This window comes from Triturus cristatus, chromosome 6 (assembly GCF_964204655.1).
Source record: "Triturus cristatus chromosome 6, aTriCri1.1, whole genome shotgun sequence".
Taxonomy (NCBI): Eukaryota; Metazoa; Chordata; class Amphibia; order Caudata; family Salamandridae; genus Triturus; species Triturus cristatus.
The window spans coordinates 517,986,895-518,004,489 of NC_140589.1; the positions used below are offsets into that span (position 1 = coordinate 517,986,895).

Sequence of the window (17,595 nt, forward strand, 5' to 3'; positions counted from 1 at the left end):
GTTTCCCGGAGGATCACGTCCCGGTCCCGGTAGTTGAGGAGGCGAAACAGGAAGGGACGCGGCCGGGCTCCAGGGACAGGCTTCCGCATCGGCACCCTGTGCGCCCTCTCCACCACGAACTGCGGGGAGAGCATTCCTGGGGGCAGGATATCTCGTAACCAGTCCTCAACAAACTGTTCGGGTTGCCGCCCTTCCTCGCCTTCCGCCAGGCCCACGACGCGTATGTTCTGGCGCCGAGAGCGGCCCTCCGCATCCTCCGCACGGTCCTCAAGGGTGTTAACTCGGTCGATCAGATCCTGCAAGGTGGCAGAGTGATTGTGCACGATCGGCTGCACGTCCTGTAGCGCCTGGCTGTGACCGGCAACGGTGTCCGCCAGCCTGCGATGGTCGGCGTGGAGCAGGGTGAAGTCAACCGTGACTTTGTCGATTCGGGACTCCAGTGAAGTGCGGGTTTGTTCCAGCGTGTTGCTCAGGCGGTCGACCGCCGCCAGCATGGCGTCCATTTTGGCCTCCAGGGTCGATGCAGGCGGCGTCGCGGACACAACAGGGCGCCCCGGCGTCGCATCAGGGCCGTCCGCCCTCAGTCTGGGCTCAGCCTGCTTGTTCCGAAGCCGCCCCATGGCCAGCTGCTGCGCCGATGGCATTCAGAGGGCTCAGTGGTGCACGAGGCCGATCGGGGCTCCAATCACCACCAGGCGCCGTTAACGAAGGGGGTCCTGTCCCACTGTCACGAATCGGACCAGCGCCGGGGGCGTCAGGGCGCAGGGCAGCACCGCCGGCGGGGGAGGTGCACCGCGAGCCGTGGGCAACCAGTAGCCAAAGTCCGCCAGGCCTCTCACCGTCAGGTCCGTAGCAGCCACTCCCCCATGTCCAGCAGCAGGTAAGCGGTCAGTCCCCTGGGCGCCTCACCCCGATCCCAGTCCATCGGCGTGAGCAGTAGGGCCACAACACGGCCGCCAGGGTCGTCTCCGCCACCGCAGTGATCCGCTTCGCCTCCAAGGGGCAGCAGTCGGGCACTCGCCAGGGACCCCAGCCTCACATCCAGGGAGGGGCCCTCTACATCAGGTCACTCACCGGGCCCTTGGGTGGTGCAGGCGTCACGTCCTCCTCCAGTGCCCCCGGCCGCCACGTCCTCCACCACCGTCCACCGCAGCGGGCCCCTGCCGTCTCAAGGGGTTGGGACCGGCAGGATCACAGCGCGAGGGGCGTCAGCACAGCGCAGGTGATGTAGTGGGTGTCAGGTGCACCGTCGCCCCGGGGAGTCCCTCGCAGGTCCGCAACTCTCCCGCGGCCGGTCCGCTCCTGGATGTGTGGCCTAGCCGCCTCGTGGCAAGCCGCGGCGTGGGGTAGTGCTCGCGGCCGAACGCCGCTTCCAGCGCTCTGCGCGCTCTTCACCGTTCAAATCCCCAAGGGGGGCGGCACGCAGGCTGAGGCCGCCCCCGCCGCCACTGTTAGTTTCGCCGGGCGCCGGGACCCCACGGGCAGGGATAGATAGTCCTGGCAGCCCCGCAGCACACTCCGGGCAGGAGAACCGACGGAGAACGGCTCCGTTGCTCGGGAGCTTCACTCGGACGCAGCCATCTTGGCCGCGCGCTCTCTAGCGCCCCTCGTGATTTGTCCTTGATTGCGCTTGGCGCACTTTTAAAAAGGTGCGCCCAGCGCAATCAAGGGAAATGTGCGGTATGTGTAATATGGCCCATGATTGTTGACTGATTTGGTGGCAGTGGCAAATGTCCGTGCAAGAGCATATATGCTTCAATGGAAAGTAAAAATAACCATCTCCATGAGCATTTGGATAATTAGTCATGTTTTTCCACCAAACTAAATCTCAGGGGCGTATCACTTGGTTCGTATTTGGGACAGGGATGAATGTAAGATTGCTCTTAGCACCCTATTTGGGCTCTTCCAAATGTGTGATGAGTTCAGACTTTGTAACCGTCCTGCAGCATTTCAGATTTTTGTTAATAATGTACTAATGCTTTGACCATGTGTTCTCTTTCAGAGAACCTGTTGCTACACCTTCTGCCTTGCATCACATACTACTGCCCGCTACTCAGCCCTCATTGTGTATCAATGATCTTTTCGACTGTATATTTCACTTGTTAAAAATCACCCCAAAATTTTTTTTTTTAAATAATGTACTAATGGATTTTCTAGATCGTTTTATCATGGTTTCATTGACGATATACTGATTTATTCTGAGTCCTGGCCTGAGCACGTGAACCAAGTGGAACGGGTTCTTTCCACTCTCCACCAGCATAGTACGTTTTTAAAACTTCCAAAATGCAAATTCCATGTACAGGAAGTTGCTTATCTTTTCTCCCCCAAGGGGTACAAATGTAAAAATGTAATGGGGTGTACCACAGAATGTCATGGCTAATCAATGCTTTTTAGGGTTTGCACATTTTGTATCACACAGTCATTAGCCAGTTTTTCTAATTGGTGACACCCATTAAAAAACTATTAAACAGGGATTTGCAATGCAATAGGTCTCACATTTACGCGAGTTTAAGCTATTGGCATTGTAAATGACAATGCCTTTTATTTAGGTTTTAAAAACAAAAACAAAAATAAAAGGCATTGTTATTTGCAATGTCAATAGCTCAAACTCGCGTAAATGCGAGACCTATCGCATTGCAAATGCTTGTTTTCATAAATGAGCTGTTTCTGGCTTCCGCCAGCTATTTCCAAAGGTAAGCATAGCTGCCAGTGTCTCAGATTGCTTATGTGTGACGTTTTCCTTTTTTCAGTGTACTTATGAGTGACATTCAATGACTATGAGTGACACTTTTTCATGAGCAAAATCAAGCAATGAAGACCAGGGAAACATAAATATCAGAAATTACACCCATTTGAGCAACCAGAAACTCGCATTTTACTGTACCAAGTGGTAGAACATTAGAAACAAAAATCACAGAACGCAGGTATTTTCTCCCTCTTTAGTACATACTACAAACAGAAGGAATGATGAAAGCACTTAAACAAGATTTAGAGCTGCACATGATGATCCCTGACAGATACATAAAATAAATAAAAACACAAAAGTTATGTCATACATATGGCTTTATGTGGACATGAACAAATGTGACTAGCCAGTATATTTTTTGAATGCTTGCAATCCTACCTTGAATAGTGCGGACTCGACCGACCTGAGAGGCGCCAGCAGCTGCATTCTGTCTATGGGTGCCGCAGATAGAAAAATACTGTACATACAGTATTACAGTGGCAATCATGATGCTGGCGCTCATGATTCTCCGACTCTGGCAGCATTCAGAATCATGCCAGAAGCCGCAAAAAGGAAAGGTCACGGTCAGTGCCAGTGGGGGTGGGGGTAGTGGTGCCAGTTGCTGGAATAAGAGCAACCGGGAAGGTGCCACAGAGGATAAATCGCGTAGTCTACTGGCTAGCACTAAAGGAACTACAGGCCACGTGACTGGCAGGCTGTCGTGGCTGGGTCTCAGCAGCTAAAGAATGCAGTCAGCGTCGCTTAACATGGACCTTCAGGGAGGTTTCTGGCATATTCCCTCAGCACGTGCACTGACAGAGTAATACATGCCACAGAAGTGCAGCGGAGTTGGTGGCACAGGCAGGTTGAGAAGTGCTCCTTCTTGGGCGTCTGTGGGAGTTAAGCTAGATCAGCTCTCACCTCTGGCCCCTCAGCTCCACTGATTTAATTCCTAGGCCGTTCTTTTTGTGATGAAGTGCTAAGTGGCGATTTGGGTTGCAGCTGAGAGAGCTCCCTAGCGGCTAAATAACTTTAAAGTGCCGGTCTGGGGCGGAGCCAAGATGGCGGAGTGAGCAGACGTCCTGCTCGAGAGCTCCCGCTACGAATCTCGATAGCACCGGCCCGTGGCCCGTCAATAATGCTAACGACGACCCCTCGGACAGCAACCTGAGCCCCGGTACCAGGGGGGGTCATCGCGGTGGTTGGAGCGGCGGCCGAAACCTCTGGGCCCTCCTAGAGTGGCGGCGGCTCCTCCATCGGATATTCTAGTATGTGTACAGGACTATCGCACCAAGGAACTCATATTACAAAAAGCTCGCCAGTTGCATCCCCTTCAGTTTCGGGACCACAAGCCGGTGTTATATCATGACCTGTCTGCTCTCACGTTGGCATTGTTATTTGCAATGTCAATAGCTCAAACTCGCGTAAATGCGAGACCTAACGCATTGCAAATGCTTGTTTTCATAAATGAGCTGTTTCTGGCTTCCGCCAGCTATTTCCAAAGGTAAGCATAGCTGCCAGTGTCTCAGATTGCTTATGTGTGACGTTTTCCTTTTTTCAGTGTACTTATGAGTGACATTCAATGACTATGAGTGACACTTTTTCATGAGCAAAATCAAGCAATGAAGACCAGGGAAACATAAATATCAGAAATTACACCCATTTGAGCAACCAGAAACTCGCATTTTACTGTACCAAGTGGTAGAACATTAGAAACAAAAATCACAGAACGCAGGTATTTTCTCCCTCTTTAGTACATACTACAAACAGAAGGAATGATGAAAGCACTTAAACAAGATTTAGAGCTGCACATGATGATCCCTGACAGATACATAAAATAAATAAAAACACAAAAGTTATGTCATACATATGGCTTTATGTGGACATGAACAAATGTGACTAGCCAGTATATTTTTTGAATGCTTGCAATCCTACCTTGAATAGTGCGGACTCAACCAACCTGAGAGGCGCCAGCAGCTGCATTCTGTCTATGGGTGCCGCAGATAGAAAAATACTGTACATACAGTATTACAGTGGTAATCATGATGCTGGCGCTCATGATTCTCCGACTCTGGCAGCATTCAGAATCATGCCAGAAGCCGCAAAAAGGAAAGGTCACGGTCAGTGCCAGTGGGGGTGGGGGTAGTGGTGCCAGTTGCTGGAATAAGAGCAACCGGGAAGGTGCCACAGAGGATAAATCGCGTAGTCTACTGGCTAGCACTAAAGGAACTACAGGCCACGTGACAGGCAGGCTGTCGTGGCTGGGTCTCAGCAGCTAAAGAACGCAGTCAGCGTCGCTTAACATGGACCTTCAGGGAGGTTTCTGGCATATTCCCTCAGCACGTGCACTGACAGAGTAATACATGCCACAGAAGTGCAGCGGAGTTGGTGGCACAGGCAGGTTGAGAAGTGCTCCTTCTTGGGCGTCTGTGGGAGTTAAGCTAGATCAGCTCTCACCTCTGGCCCCTCAGCTCCACTGATTTAATTCCTAGGCCGTTCTTTTTGTGATGAAGTGCTAAGTGGCGATTTGGGTTGCAGCTGAGAGAGCTCCCTAGTGGCTAAATAACTTTAAAGTGCCGGTCTGGGGCGGAGCCAAGATGGCGGAGTGAGCAGACGTCCTGCTCGAGATCTCCCGCTACGAATCTCGATAGCACCGGCCCGTGGGCCATGAATAATGCTAACGACGACCCCTCGGACAGCAACCTGAGCCCCGGTACCAGGGGGGGTCATCGCGGTGGTTGGAGCGGCGGCCGAAACCTCTGGCCGACGAGACGGGGAGTCGATCGGCGAGGTGCGGCGACTGAGCCTTGCCGGGGCGGCTGGAGGCCGGTGCAGCGACGTCGGCCTGCGGTGCTGGGGACAGACGCCTAGGACCCAGAGGCTGAGACGGCGGTGAGTGGCGATCCCCGGCGGCAGCGGCGGCAACAGAACTGACGAGGGCGTAAGGTGGAGCCCCGAACGGAGCGGCGGCAGGGCCGGGCGCGCCATCTTGGGTGGTGATCTGCGCCGGGGCTGGTCTGCTGAGGCAGGGGAAGCCAGCGGAGAGACGCGTCAATCTGCACGGAGCCTGGGGAGCCGGGGTGAGCAGCAGCGGCGAGGGACAGGGCGAGAAGTGGAGACGGCGCCCGGAGGAGAGCTACGACACAGAGCGCCCCGTCGCGCTCGCGGAGCGGCGCTGGATGCAGGAGGTGCGTTCTCCCCGCCAGGCCTGGGCTGCGGTGTGGTGACTGGCCGTTGCCGGGACTGGAGGCATAGAGGCGGGGGGCGGAGGACGTCGCACGGCAGAGCCAAGAGCTGCGAGGGCTGACGAGAGACAGCTGTGGTGAAGAGCAAGCAAGTGAAGGGCGGCATCGGCGCCGGAGATGACCTGCCTTCTCTGGGGCCTAGACGGCAGCTGAGAGGACCTGTGGGCTGCTTCTCCCTCCCCATCCGCCATCGTGGGACTGATCACACCAGTGGAGGGCTTCTGCGATTTGGGGCTTGGACACCGCCGTCGAGGTTAAGCGGCGAGCAGACCACCAGGAGGGGAACGCTGGGGCTGCGGTCTGGCCCTGCTGCGGTGGAGGGCGCATTCTCTTGTACCGAAAGGCAGTGGTGGTGACGGTGGCCGGCGCGCCCACCGTCGGCAGGGAGTGGGCAGCGGCCTGCCTAGGCTAGTGGAGAGCCATAACCCTGTCCGGCCGCGCTGACGCGGGGAGGCCCAGCGGTTCTGCCCGGCGGTCCCGGGCTGTCGGCCTGAGCTGTGCGGTACGACGGCGCATTACTGGAGGCGTCAGGTCTGGGCATGAGCAGTCCACTGGAAGGGGCCTTCTAGGCCGTGGGAGACTCACAGCTTCGTGCTTTCTTCCGATCGGTCCCTTGGAGCCCTGTCTCTCGGCTGAGAACTGGTGAGGGGGAGACGGGCCTCGTGCGCAACGTTCATCGGGCCCAGGGAGCGACGCCATGTCCAATCCAAGGAAGCGGCAGGATAAGACCCTCAAGGACCTGTTCTCTAAGCCGGCGACTGGACAGAAGGCTTCTGGTATGGAGGAAGGTGCTACGGGACGGAGCTCGCCGGAGGCTGGGGAAACGGAACCTATCACTTAAGCATTTCTGGAGTCGATGTTTTCCACGCTGCAGGATGACATCCACACGCTGAAGCGCGAGTTCACGTCCGAACTTAAAGAGGTCCGCCGCGATATGGATGGCATTGGAGAGCGAGTCGCGGGCTTGGAGGGTAAGAGTGATGGGAGAGATGAGGAGGTAGCAGCTCTTCAGCAAGAAATCATCAGAGTCCATGACCAGCAGGTGGACCTCCAGACCCACCTTGAAGACCTGGAAAATCGCTCCCGTCGCCACAACATAAGGATCGGGGGGGTTGCACTGGCTGCCACCTCGACAGATCTCTTTGTCTATGCGAGAGAGCTCTTTAACCACATCCTGGGGCGCCCCTTGGACACGGCTATGTGTATTGATCGGGCGCATAGAGTGGGCCCTCCTAGAGCGGCGGCCACTCCTCCATCGGACATTCTAGTATGTGTACAGGACTATCGCACCAAGGAACTCATATTACAAAAAGCTCGCCAGTTGCATCCCCCTCAGTTTCGGGACCACAAGCCGGTGTTATATCATGACTTGTCTGCTCTCACGTTGCAGAAAAGGCGCCTCTTCAAGCCTATTACTTCACACTTGCAGCACATGAACATACCCTACAGCTGGGGCCACCCCTTTCGCTTGGTGTTCCATAAGGATGACAAACTCTAACAGTTGCGCTCTCTATCTGAGGCCAGCAAATTGTTGGGGGTGGATCTCCCGGAGGAGGAAGGGGATACCAAGACAGGTCCGGATGACACAGGGCCTCGTTGGTGGCAGCAGGGGTGTAAACGCAGTCTTAAAAGACCACCGGCAGCGGAGATCACGAAGGGCCAGCAATCGGCGCTGGAAGCAGTGTCCGCGGAGCTCTCTGGTCCGGCCACTGGCTGAATTTGTACGCTATGCTGTGCTAGGGGGCTTCGTCTCTAATGTTCAGATCCTTGGCGGGAGGAGGGCTCCCTTTCACTACTGGTGGATTACCCAATGACTTTTCACCGATCACCGGCGAGTGATGGACTACATGGTCTCCACTATGGTGGCCGACAGTTATTTTTTGGGGGGTTCATGGGGGAGGGGTGGGGAGGGATACTAGTGCTTCACGTCCACTGCCCCTTTGAGATTCGCAAGTCTTCCTGTGGCAGCGCACTCCTGGCCCACCTATGCATCGAACCACCAGGGGTCACGCCAAGTGCCTTCCCTCCAATACAGGATTCCTCATCCCATACACGTCATGCCCCCGACTACACTTAAGATTGTGACCCTCAACGTGCGGGGTCTTAACAATCCAGTAAAACGCAGGGCGGTTCTGTCATGCCTAGAGAATTCCCAAGCCGACATCTGTCTTCTGCAGGAGACGCATCTCCTGGCGCGTGACTGTCACCGACTGAGATCCCGGAAGTTCCCCAACCAGTTCTTTTCTTCTGGGACTACAAAGACGGCGGGGGTGGCGATCCTGGTGGCTCAGAAATTCCTGAGCGAGGTCTTACACAAGGTGGCCGAGATCAAGGGGCGTCTACTCACATATCGCGTTGCACTGGGGGGAACGCCGTTCACTATTAGCTCCCTGTACGCCCCAAATGAAGGCCCGGAGAGGTTCTTACATTCCGCTATCACCGAGGCCACAGCTACACCGGATCGCAATATCATCATAGGCGGCGACCTCAACCTGGTCTTTGATAATGCTCAGGACAGATCCGCTCAGCGCACTCACCAGGTGGGGGCACTTTCTGTGGAGGGGCGGGGGCGACTGCAGGACCTAGGACTATACGATCTCTGGCGCTGCCTTCACCCTAGGGATAGGGAATACTCCTTTTATTCCAATGCACACAAGACTTATGCTAGACTAGATCATTTTTTAGGGACAGACCCGGTCCGCGCGATCGCGGCTTCGGTCGACATTGGGGTGGCTTCCTTGTCGGACCATGCTCCGGTTTTGATGACACTCACCCTCCCGCCTATGTCACGACCTGTCAGAGTATGGCGCCTTCGGGATACCCTTCTGCATCGCGCGGAGGTGGTTAAACGCATTCACCACTCCATTCATGACTATCATACGCACAACGCAAACCAGGACACCACGCTCGCTACACAGTGGGCTGCTATGAAGGCGGTTCTTAGGGGGGAGTTTATTTCAATTGCGGCGGCAGACAATAGGGAGCGAAGGGGCAAGAGGGAGGAACTCACCCAGCAGGTCCGCGAGTTGGAACGGGTGCACCAGCGGACGGGAGCCCCACGAGTGTGGAGGCAACTTAAAGTCGCTCGGCAACAGTTGGCGGCGCTTGACCAGGATCGGGCAGAATATGCGGCACTGAGGCTGCGGCATGCCTATTATGCGGGGGGGAGGGGGGGGGGGACAGGTGTGGACGCATCCTAGCACATAAATTGAGAGAGGTCTGCCAGCGGCAAGGTGTCAGAGCGATCAAGCGGGAGGACAACACGTCCGTTACGGATGATGGGGCTATCTCAGAGACGTTCCGGGAGTTTTACGCCGCGCTTTATACAGAGGCTCCCCTAGAGCGCGCTGAGGGGGCGGCGTTCCTCAAATAGGTCACCTTGCCGGTCCTGACGGCGGCACAAGCAGAGCACCTCGACAGGGCCATTCATGTGGAGGAGGTCGTTGCCGCCATATCACGTCTCAAGCTGGGGAAATCCCCTGGTCCAGACGGCTTTTCTGCTGTTTTTTACAAGAAGTTCTGTTCTGTGCTTGCTCCGATTCTCACTCGGTTGTTCAATTCCTTTGCTGCCACGGGAGCGATCACAGGTGATCTGTTGGAAGCCTCCATAGTGGTCATCCCCAAACCTGGGAAGGACAGTTCACGCTGTGGGGCTTACCGCCCCATATCTCTTCTCAACATAGACTTTAAATTATACACAGGAATACTGGCAGCTCGTCTCGGCCCCCATATGCCCTGCCTCATTGATCCAGACCAGGCGGGCTTCATTCCTGAGCGCCAAACGTCGGATAATACGAAACGGATACTGCATCTTATTGAGAAGGCTACGCGGGTTCCAGGGGAATTTATGATGCTGGCTATCGACGCCGAAAAGGCGTTTGACCGCGTGCACTGGCCCTTTCTGGAGCAAGTGCTGGAGAGGGCGGGGTTGGGCGATCGTTTCCGCACGCTTATCCTCAATTGCTATCGGTTCCCCACAGCTACGGTTCCGGTGAACGGACACACCTCTTCTCGATTCCATATTGAGCGGGGCACGAGGCAGGGGTGTCCGCTGTCCCCCCTCCTCTTTGCCCTTTATATGGAACCTCTAGCTCAGAGACTGCGACAGGATCCGGGAATTCAGGGCATAAAGTTTGGAGGCTTTGTTCATCCTGTACGCGGATGATGTGTTAATCTCGCTGGCGGACCCGGCGTCTACACTCCCGGTTTGCTGGACGGCCCTGGATGACTTCGCACGAGCGGCCGGGTTTAAAGTAAATGCAGAGAAATCCTTAGCCCTGGACCTATCATTGTCACGCCCCACTCGGGAATCGCTGCGGACTCTGCTCCCCATTCGCTGGGCGCAGGCCACTATCCCGTATCTTGGGATTCAGCTGGCTCCCTCTCTTCCTCAGGTGGTTCATGCTAATTATTCTTTGCTTCGCGGCAGAGTCCGGTGGGAACTTGAACGTTGGCGGCACTACCCCCTTTCCTGGTTGGGCTGGGTTGTAGCGGTCAAAATGACCATTCTCCGGCAAATTTTGTATATTTTTCGTACCATACCCCTTCGACCACCTGTCGGGTGGATCCCGAAAATGCAGGCCAACCTGGCCAGGTTTGTCTGGAATGGCCGGAAGCCGCGAATGCGCCGAGCACTGGTGTCTTTAGCACCGGAGTCTGGGGGCCTTGGGGTCCCCGATCTCAAGCTCTATTATCAGGCAGCGCAGCTGCGATATCTAGTGGAGTGGAGCAGATGGGAATCCGAGAAGCACTGGCTGTTTCAAGACCAGGCGGTGGCTGCGAGGCCCCTGCAGGAGATCCCCTTCCTGCGCAAGCCTCATAGACCCCCTAATTTGTATGCCTCCGACATCACACGTGTTCCCCTGGAAGTGTGGGATGCCACTAACCTCACTCATGCACTCACGACCTTCCCGTCGCCACTCATGCCGCTGACTGGCAATCCTGACTTTACTCCTGGGCTGGATGACACTGCCTTTGCGGGCTGGAGGGCGGCGGGTTGCCGATTTCTGTATCACATCTATGGGGAGGGGGGGGGGGCGTTCACTCAGATGCGGGAGGACTTTGGGCTACCAGAAACGGAGAGGCTACGGTACTTGCAGGTGAGGCACTGGGCGCTCCAACCGCAAGTTTGCTCTGAGGCCAATAGGCGCTTCACCACATACGAGCAATGGCTCATCACACGCACGTCGGACAAAAATCTCATTTCTGATCTCTATAAGCAGCTACAGCTCATACACAAGCACTCACACAACCCCAGCAGGGAGCGGTGGGAACGGGAGTTGGGCAGGGCCCTGAGTAATAAGGACTGGGAGAGCCTTTACTATAGAGCCAGACACTCTGCATATCATATGGGGCTTACAGAGACACTTACGAAGCTTGTAACGTACTGGTATTACACCCCGGAGCGCCTGCATGAGATGGACCGCTCTTGTGAGTTGACTTGTTGGAGGGGTTGCAGCCAAGTGGGAAACTTAGTCCACATACTCTGGGACTGTACACATGTCCAAGCCTATTGGACCCAGGTGCTAGACGAAGTCGATAAGCACTTCAAGACAGAAATACCGCGCTTTCCAGCCTATGTGCTGTTGGGTCTTCCCAACGCCCTGACTTACCCGCTGCGATCCCGTAGGGGCAGACAGATGGCCATTGCTCTAGGGTCAGCGACACAAAATATTCTTGCCCACTGGCGCACCTCCCAGACTCCCACCTTTACCGGCTGGTTGCATCGTTTGTGGTACGTTCTGGGCATGGAAAAATTGGCTCTGACTCTGGCCGGGGAAGGAGACCGCTATAGTGAATTGTGGCAGCCCTTTCTATCACTTCTAGCCCCTGAATTTACAGAAGTCACATGCCCCCGGTTTCTTCGGCTGCTCCGCATCACGGAGGTCCCGGAGGAGGACGATCGATAGGAGCGCACAGGGTTCGGGAGGGCTTGGGGAAGGACGTGGAGCACGGGGAGGGGGAGGGATGGGAGTAGGGGAGGGACATTTTGTTATTACGGTTTTGGTTTTCAGTTCCTTTTTTATCACTTGAGAATCTTTTTTGGTACAGGTCTCTATTCAACTATGCACACGCAGTCCGGAGGACACTGTTATAAGACTTTTATTAAGGTATATCATTGCTGTGTCTGATGAGTGTTGTATGCCTGTAACCTTGCTGCTCTCCGGTGAATTATTAATAAAAACATTTAAACCATAAAGTGCCGGTCTGGCTGCACATGTACGTAATGTCCAACAGCAAACACAGCTGAGCACAGCACCAGCAGTGACACTGTTCAATCACATCGGTTGTGTGTTATTTTTTTCCCCTTAAGTAGTGGTCGTATCACATGCCGAGCTGTGGCTTGGATATTGCACTAAACATGTGGAGGAGAAACAAAGACAGCTGTCCTAGTACTCTAACATCGTACTGCTGTACCCGGCAGTCGCGGTTACTACCTGCATAGTTCCACTAGCTCAGTGCGAGCAGGTGGACAAGCCACGCTAAAATGGTTGATAATGCATTTTAATGCGGTGATGCGTATCACCACATTAAAACGTGTTATTTTAATGACGATGCGTGGTACTTGGCAGGGCTGGGTAAGGTGCACACACAAATACATGCCTACATACCCGATCAGGGCGGGAGACTCCAGATGGAAGGGGCCAAGGAGACAATCTAGCCTGACGGCGCACACCAATTGACTACAGACACAAACAAACCATGCAGCGGCATTCTACGAAGCATGTTTACAAAGGACTCACCATCCGTCCAGTGTGCGTCCTTGGAAAAGGCACCGGTCTCTGGGAAACCCTGGTGCTCTCGAGTGGATGCCTGCTTGTTCCCCAGGGGCACCGTAGAGTGTACACTTGTGCCCCAGTGGCACTGTAAAGTGCACGCTACGTGAGAGCAATGTGGAAGACAGAGTTGCGCTGGAAACGCCAAGGCAAGGGGAACAGCTGTGCGTAAGGACTGCGTGCGTGGTGCTGCTCGTTCCCGAGCCAATACTCCAGGGGAGCGCGCGCTAAAAGAAAATGTAAAAAAAGCACGCAAGTGGTGCGCGCGCATGCGACGACAAAAGTGAAAGCAGCTGCGGCGTCACGTCTGGCGAGTGGGTGCGATGTGCGCGCACCATGACGAGGGAGGAAAGCCAGATGGCGCCTCTGCTCGTATGTGCGAGTAACCGCACACTCTATGCCACACAAAGCTGTGGTTGGCTTTTTAAAGCCCACTCACTAAATGTCTCGCTAGAGCAGCGCATGCGCTAGCTCAGGCGAGATCGAAATAGGACAATCAGTTGTGTGGTCTACAGATGTAGACCTTGCCTATCAAGATTTTAAAAAGTCTAATCTCACCGCTGCTCCTGTGTTCGGGCATGCAGATACTAAGAGACCATTAATTGTGGAGTTTAACACCTCTGATGTAGCAGTGGGGCCAGTCAGAAGCATCCACCTGCATATCTTTTTAAAACAAAAATGACTCTGGCTGAACCACAAACAACAAGCTGAGAAGGAACTTTCCACTATTAGAACAGCATTTAAAGAATGCTTTCACATATATAAAACCCTTGTGAATAACGCCCTAAACTATTTGACATTACAGGCCTGCTGGGAGGTTTGGATTGGCCCGTTGGAAGACTCTGACTTAAGGGATTTATGCATGTGCCCTAGGACTCTGTTCACTTCGTCTAGACTAGGTCTTATACAACTAAAATATCTCCACATGACCTACCTCGCACCACTGTGGTTGTTGCATGCAGTAACGGAGAGGACACCAACATGCTACCGATGCCCCAAAACACAAGCTCATTTTTTTCATGTGGTATGGGTATGACCCCCACTCAGTCAATACTGGTGTTTACCTCCCTATCACGTGCTTTGGGGGTCACTGATTGACCCTATTCCACAGGAGGCATTGTTGGGCATTATGGAAGATATCCAGGGTACTAGAGGACATCACACCCTTGTGGGGATTAGGACAATACTTGCTAAATGAGACCTCGCCTAATACTGGAACACTCTATCCCTGCCCCCTCCCCTGGCAGGGACTAGACAGGAAAACAGGCAACGAGAGGTCTTGGACACAGAGGAACAAACTCCAATGCACAAACAAGGAGCTTCAGCAAATAGCAGTTTATAAGCAGTTCCAGGCAGCAACATGCCCAGGGTGGAGTCAAGTCACATGATGTGGCAGCACAAGGCTAGTGACATACATGTGCATTTCCCATCCCTCAAGTCCTGGAGGAGCAAATCCAGTGCTGAGGACTAGCAGGACTACTCCCATAGAAAGCAATGCACGGAGAATGCCGGGTGTTCTTGAATACTTGAAAGTGCATTAAGGAACCTGAAGTCCGTCTAACCAAATGTAGGTTTTCCAATATAGCCAATACTGAAATGGGAAGCAGGCAGAAGTCATAAAGGGGCTTTGGATAACTTTGGATGAATCTTAATTGTGATTTCCAGCCTGCAGTTGATCCATGCACAACATCCCCCAGAGGCAGAACAATGTAATCGTAACAGTGTTCATCTGTCAGCGGTAGGAAAAATTGAGAGAAAAGTTCAAACCTTAAAACAACATCTCTGTGGTTTTCTTTGTGATAACCCTGGGTTTTGGATGGAGAAGCTTTGGCTCCCAAAGTTCACTAATTATAATGTGAATCGTACTCACTTCTCATTGTTCTTTGCATCCTATGGATTCAACCCAAGATAACACTGTTAGTAGAACCACGCATAAACTAATGTATCTAGTGTTACAGAGAAAGTACAACTTGTAAGATTAATGGCAAAAAAAAATCACAGATTCAAGTTAAAACACACTTACAAAAAATGTGCAGACAGGAAAAGAGAAAAGAAAGAGTGTCCCTCACTACCAACTAGAAGACAAGGTATATCGTTCTACAAAAGAACTTTAATTTAAAAAAAAAAATGTTATGGTATAAATTCATGTTTTGTGGGGTCCTTTGTAGTTATGAAAAAATTGAATCCAGATGGTTTTCAACTACACCCAAGATCCATGCAAATACACCTCATATTTCATTCCTCAGTCGTAAAGACTGCATCCGAACATTCATACACTAAACGTCTACCGAACTTCATACAAGGAAACTCGGAGTATGGGATTCAGACATCAAAGAAGCTCGATGGAAGAAAGGGTGCTTTGGGAACCTGGTATCCTGGCCAGGATATGGTCCTGAAATTATTCATGGGAATCAGCTAGCAAAGTACATCCACCTAAACTGGAAAGAGCAGTCTATGCATTGCATCCAACCAAACCAAAAAAACGAATGAGAGATGGGCATTTGGAGGAGAGTACTGTTAGGATGGTTCACCTCACTCAGCTCATTCACCGAGATCAAATGGTCTAAGGAGAGAAAGTATCCATGCACTTATGTGGGAAATGCATGCAAGCAAAGGTCACCGCTGGTTGTGCTTTCCCGCTCATTAATGGCCTGAACAAAAGTTGAAGGGTAACAGGAAAGGAAAAATCTGTGCTAAACTGAAGGCAGTCTTTGGGTGCAAGGGTCAGCATTCAGGTGTTCTAAAGTGGTACAATGTGCTTCAGCAAACAGACAAGTTACTCTTTTTAGTATGAGATTACAATACACAAATTAACCGTTTCAGAATTTAGGAATTCCTTTTAGAGAGAGATAATGGGCTTATGGTTCAAGACAAAAGACAATATATACATTTGAAAGATAATTGAAGTGTTATAATTGTGAACAGAATAAGACTGAGATGAAGAAAATCCTGCTAGATCATTTTTGGATGCTTCTGAATGCAACACATGAATATTAAGATACCGGGAAAAGGGATGACTGTGAAATTAAAACATTCTTAATGAGAAGCATTCATGTAACAACATTCTGTTGGAAACAGTATTTCTTTCATGAACCAAGTTAACAGTTAGTATGTTGTCTGAGACTGGAGGTTTTGTAATCAGGTGTACCTTGTCTTACAGATCTTATTCAAAAAGTATAATTCTGTCCAAGGTAATAAGTCAAAGGAATATACCAATGAGTTGAAAGAGGACAATTGCAGAAGAGGAATTTCTCATTGCAGCATCTCTCATTGGAAATATTCCTCCCTACGGAATCCTTGCTAATTCCCTTCTCCTCATTTGGCTACCCTGAAACTCTCTTGCATATACATAAGCAGAGTCTGCACTACCAGAAGGCGGGCTTCTGGAAGTGTGCTGGGTCCGAGGAATAAGGGCCTGATACAGTGTCACAGCCTCTTCTTAGCTGCTCATCATTAAAGTAATGTTGTTTCATTTTTTACTCACACATTATGTAACACTCTTGTTCTTTACATATTTTGAGGTAGTACTGTGTTCTTGCAATCTACAAAGGAATTCATCCCACTTTACATGGTTTTGTTTAGTTTGTGGGGAGGATAGCAACAAGGGAACATGTGCCATTCAAGTGGCTACCCATCCACTCTGCTCGCTTTGGTTTGTGAGTTCTAGTTCTCTCCCTAATACATCTTTGCAGGCATAGTCTTTTGAGACTTGGTGTTTAGCAGCCACATAGCACCAGGCACAAGTACAATTTCGAGTTGCTCTTACTGTATTTGTCAGTGATAACACATTGGAGCACTGGTTATTGTTGAAGCACACTGATGTCCAGTGCTAGGCTAGGAAAGTGTATCACGCTCATTTGTTATATGGTCTCCCTTATGTTCTTCCATATCTTTCAAGTAGAAGGCAATACACACACAAAATTGACTTTAAAATGGTTTAACGACTATCACAAATGGTACCTCATCAATATAATGGATACCGAGGTAGATTCTGATGAGGCACCCTCAAGGCCTAAGTGTGCCCCTACAATGTCAGATGATTCCTTCTACTGTTATGGGGAGGGAAGAGGGAGGAGTTACTTAATGAGGATCAGGTGGTGTTCCCCTCAGATAATGTAGTGATTCAATCCATTTAGTCTAAACATCCATAAATACTTCTAGTGGAAAATGTATTGTGTTGAGAAATCCAGGTTGCCCATTGGTGCTCAGAGACTGCACGAGAGTTATGTTCACTTGAGGTTTCAATATCACTATTCTATACAGTTCCATTCAATCAATCAGTTACATTTATAAAGCGCGCTACTCACCCGTAAGGGTCTCAAGGCGCTGGGGGGGAGGGGGGGAGGGGGGGGTCAGTGCTTGTAGAGCCAGGTCTTGAGCTGCCTTCTGAAGGAGAGGTGGTCCTGTATTGCACGAAGGTGGCTGGGAAGGGAGTTCCAGGTCTTCGCTGCCAGAAAAGAGAAAGATCTTCCTCCGGCGGTGGCTTTGCGGATGCGGGGTACGGCTGCCAGGGCTTGTCCGGTCGAGCGTAGGGTGCGCGGAGGAGTGTAGAAGGAGACTCGGTGGTTGATGAGTTTTGGTCCGAGGTTGTGCAGGGCTTTGTGTGCGTGGGTGAGGAGTCTGAAGGTGATCCTCTTGTTGACTGGGAGCCAGTGAAGTTTCTTCAGGTGTCCGGAGATGTGGTGGTGGCGGGGTATGTTCAGGATGAGTCATGCGGCAGCGTTCTGGATTCGTTGCAGTTCCTCTGCAGCTTGATGGTGATGCCGGCATACAGAGTGTTCCCATAGTCCAAGCGACTGGTGACGAGGGCGTGGGTGACGGTCTTCCTGGTGTCGGTGGGGATCCAGCG

General features: G+C 52.2%; 1 protein-coding gene across 4 annotated transcripts in view; it reads right to left on the reverse strand.

The window, feature by feature from the left end:
* CGAS (cyclic GMP-AMP synthase) overlaps positions 1 to 17,595 on the reverse strand; it is a 222,844-nt gene that overhangs the window by 60,936 nt on the left and 144,313 nt on the right. Inside the window, exon 5 of one of the 4 annotated variants that reach the window (XM_085610945.1) lies at positions 14,480 to 14,636. The exons of the other annotated variants lie outside the window; for them this stretch is intronic. Within the exon in view, the coding sequence (XP_085467071.1) occupies positions 14,591 to 14,636 (46 nt within the window). The 3' untranslated portion in view covers positions 14,480 to 14,590. Of the gene's footprint in view, positions 1 to 14,479; positions 14,637 to 17,595 lie in introns of those variants that run through there. 4 annotated transcript variants of the gene reach the window in all.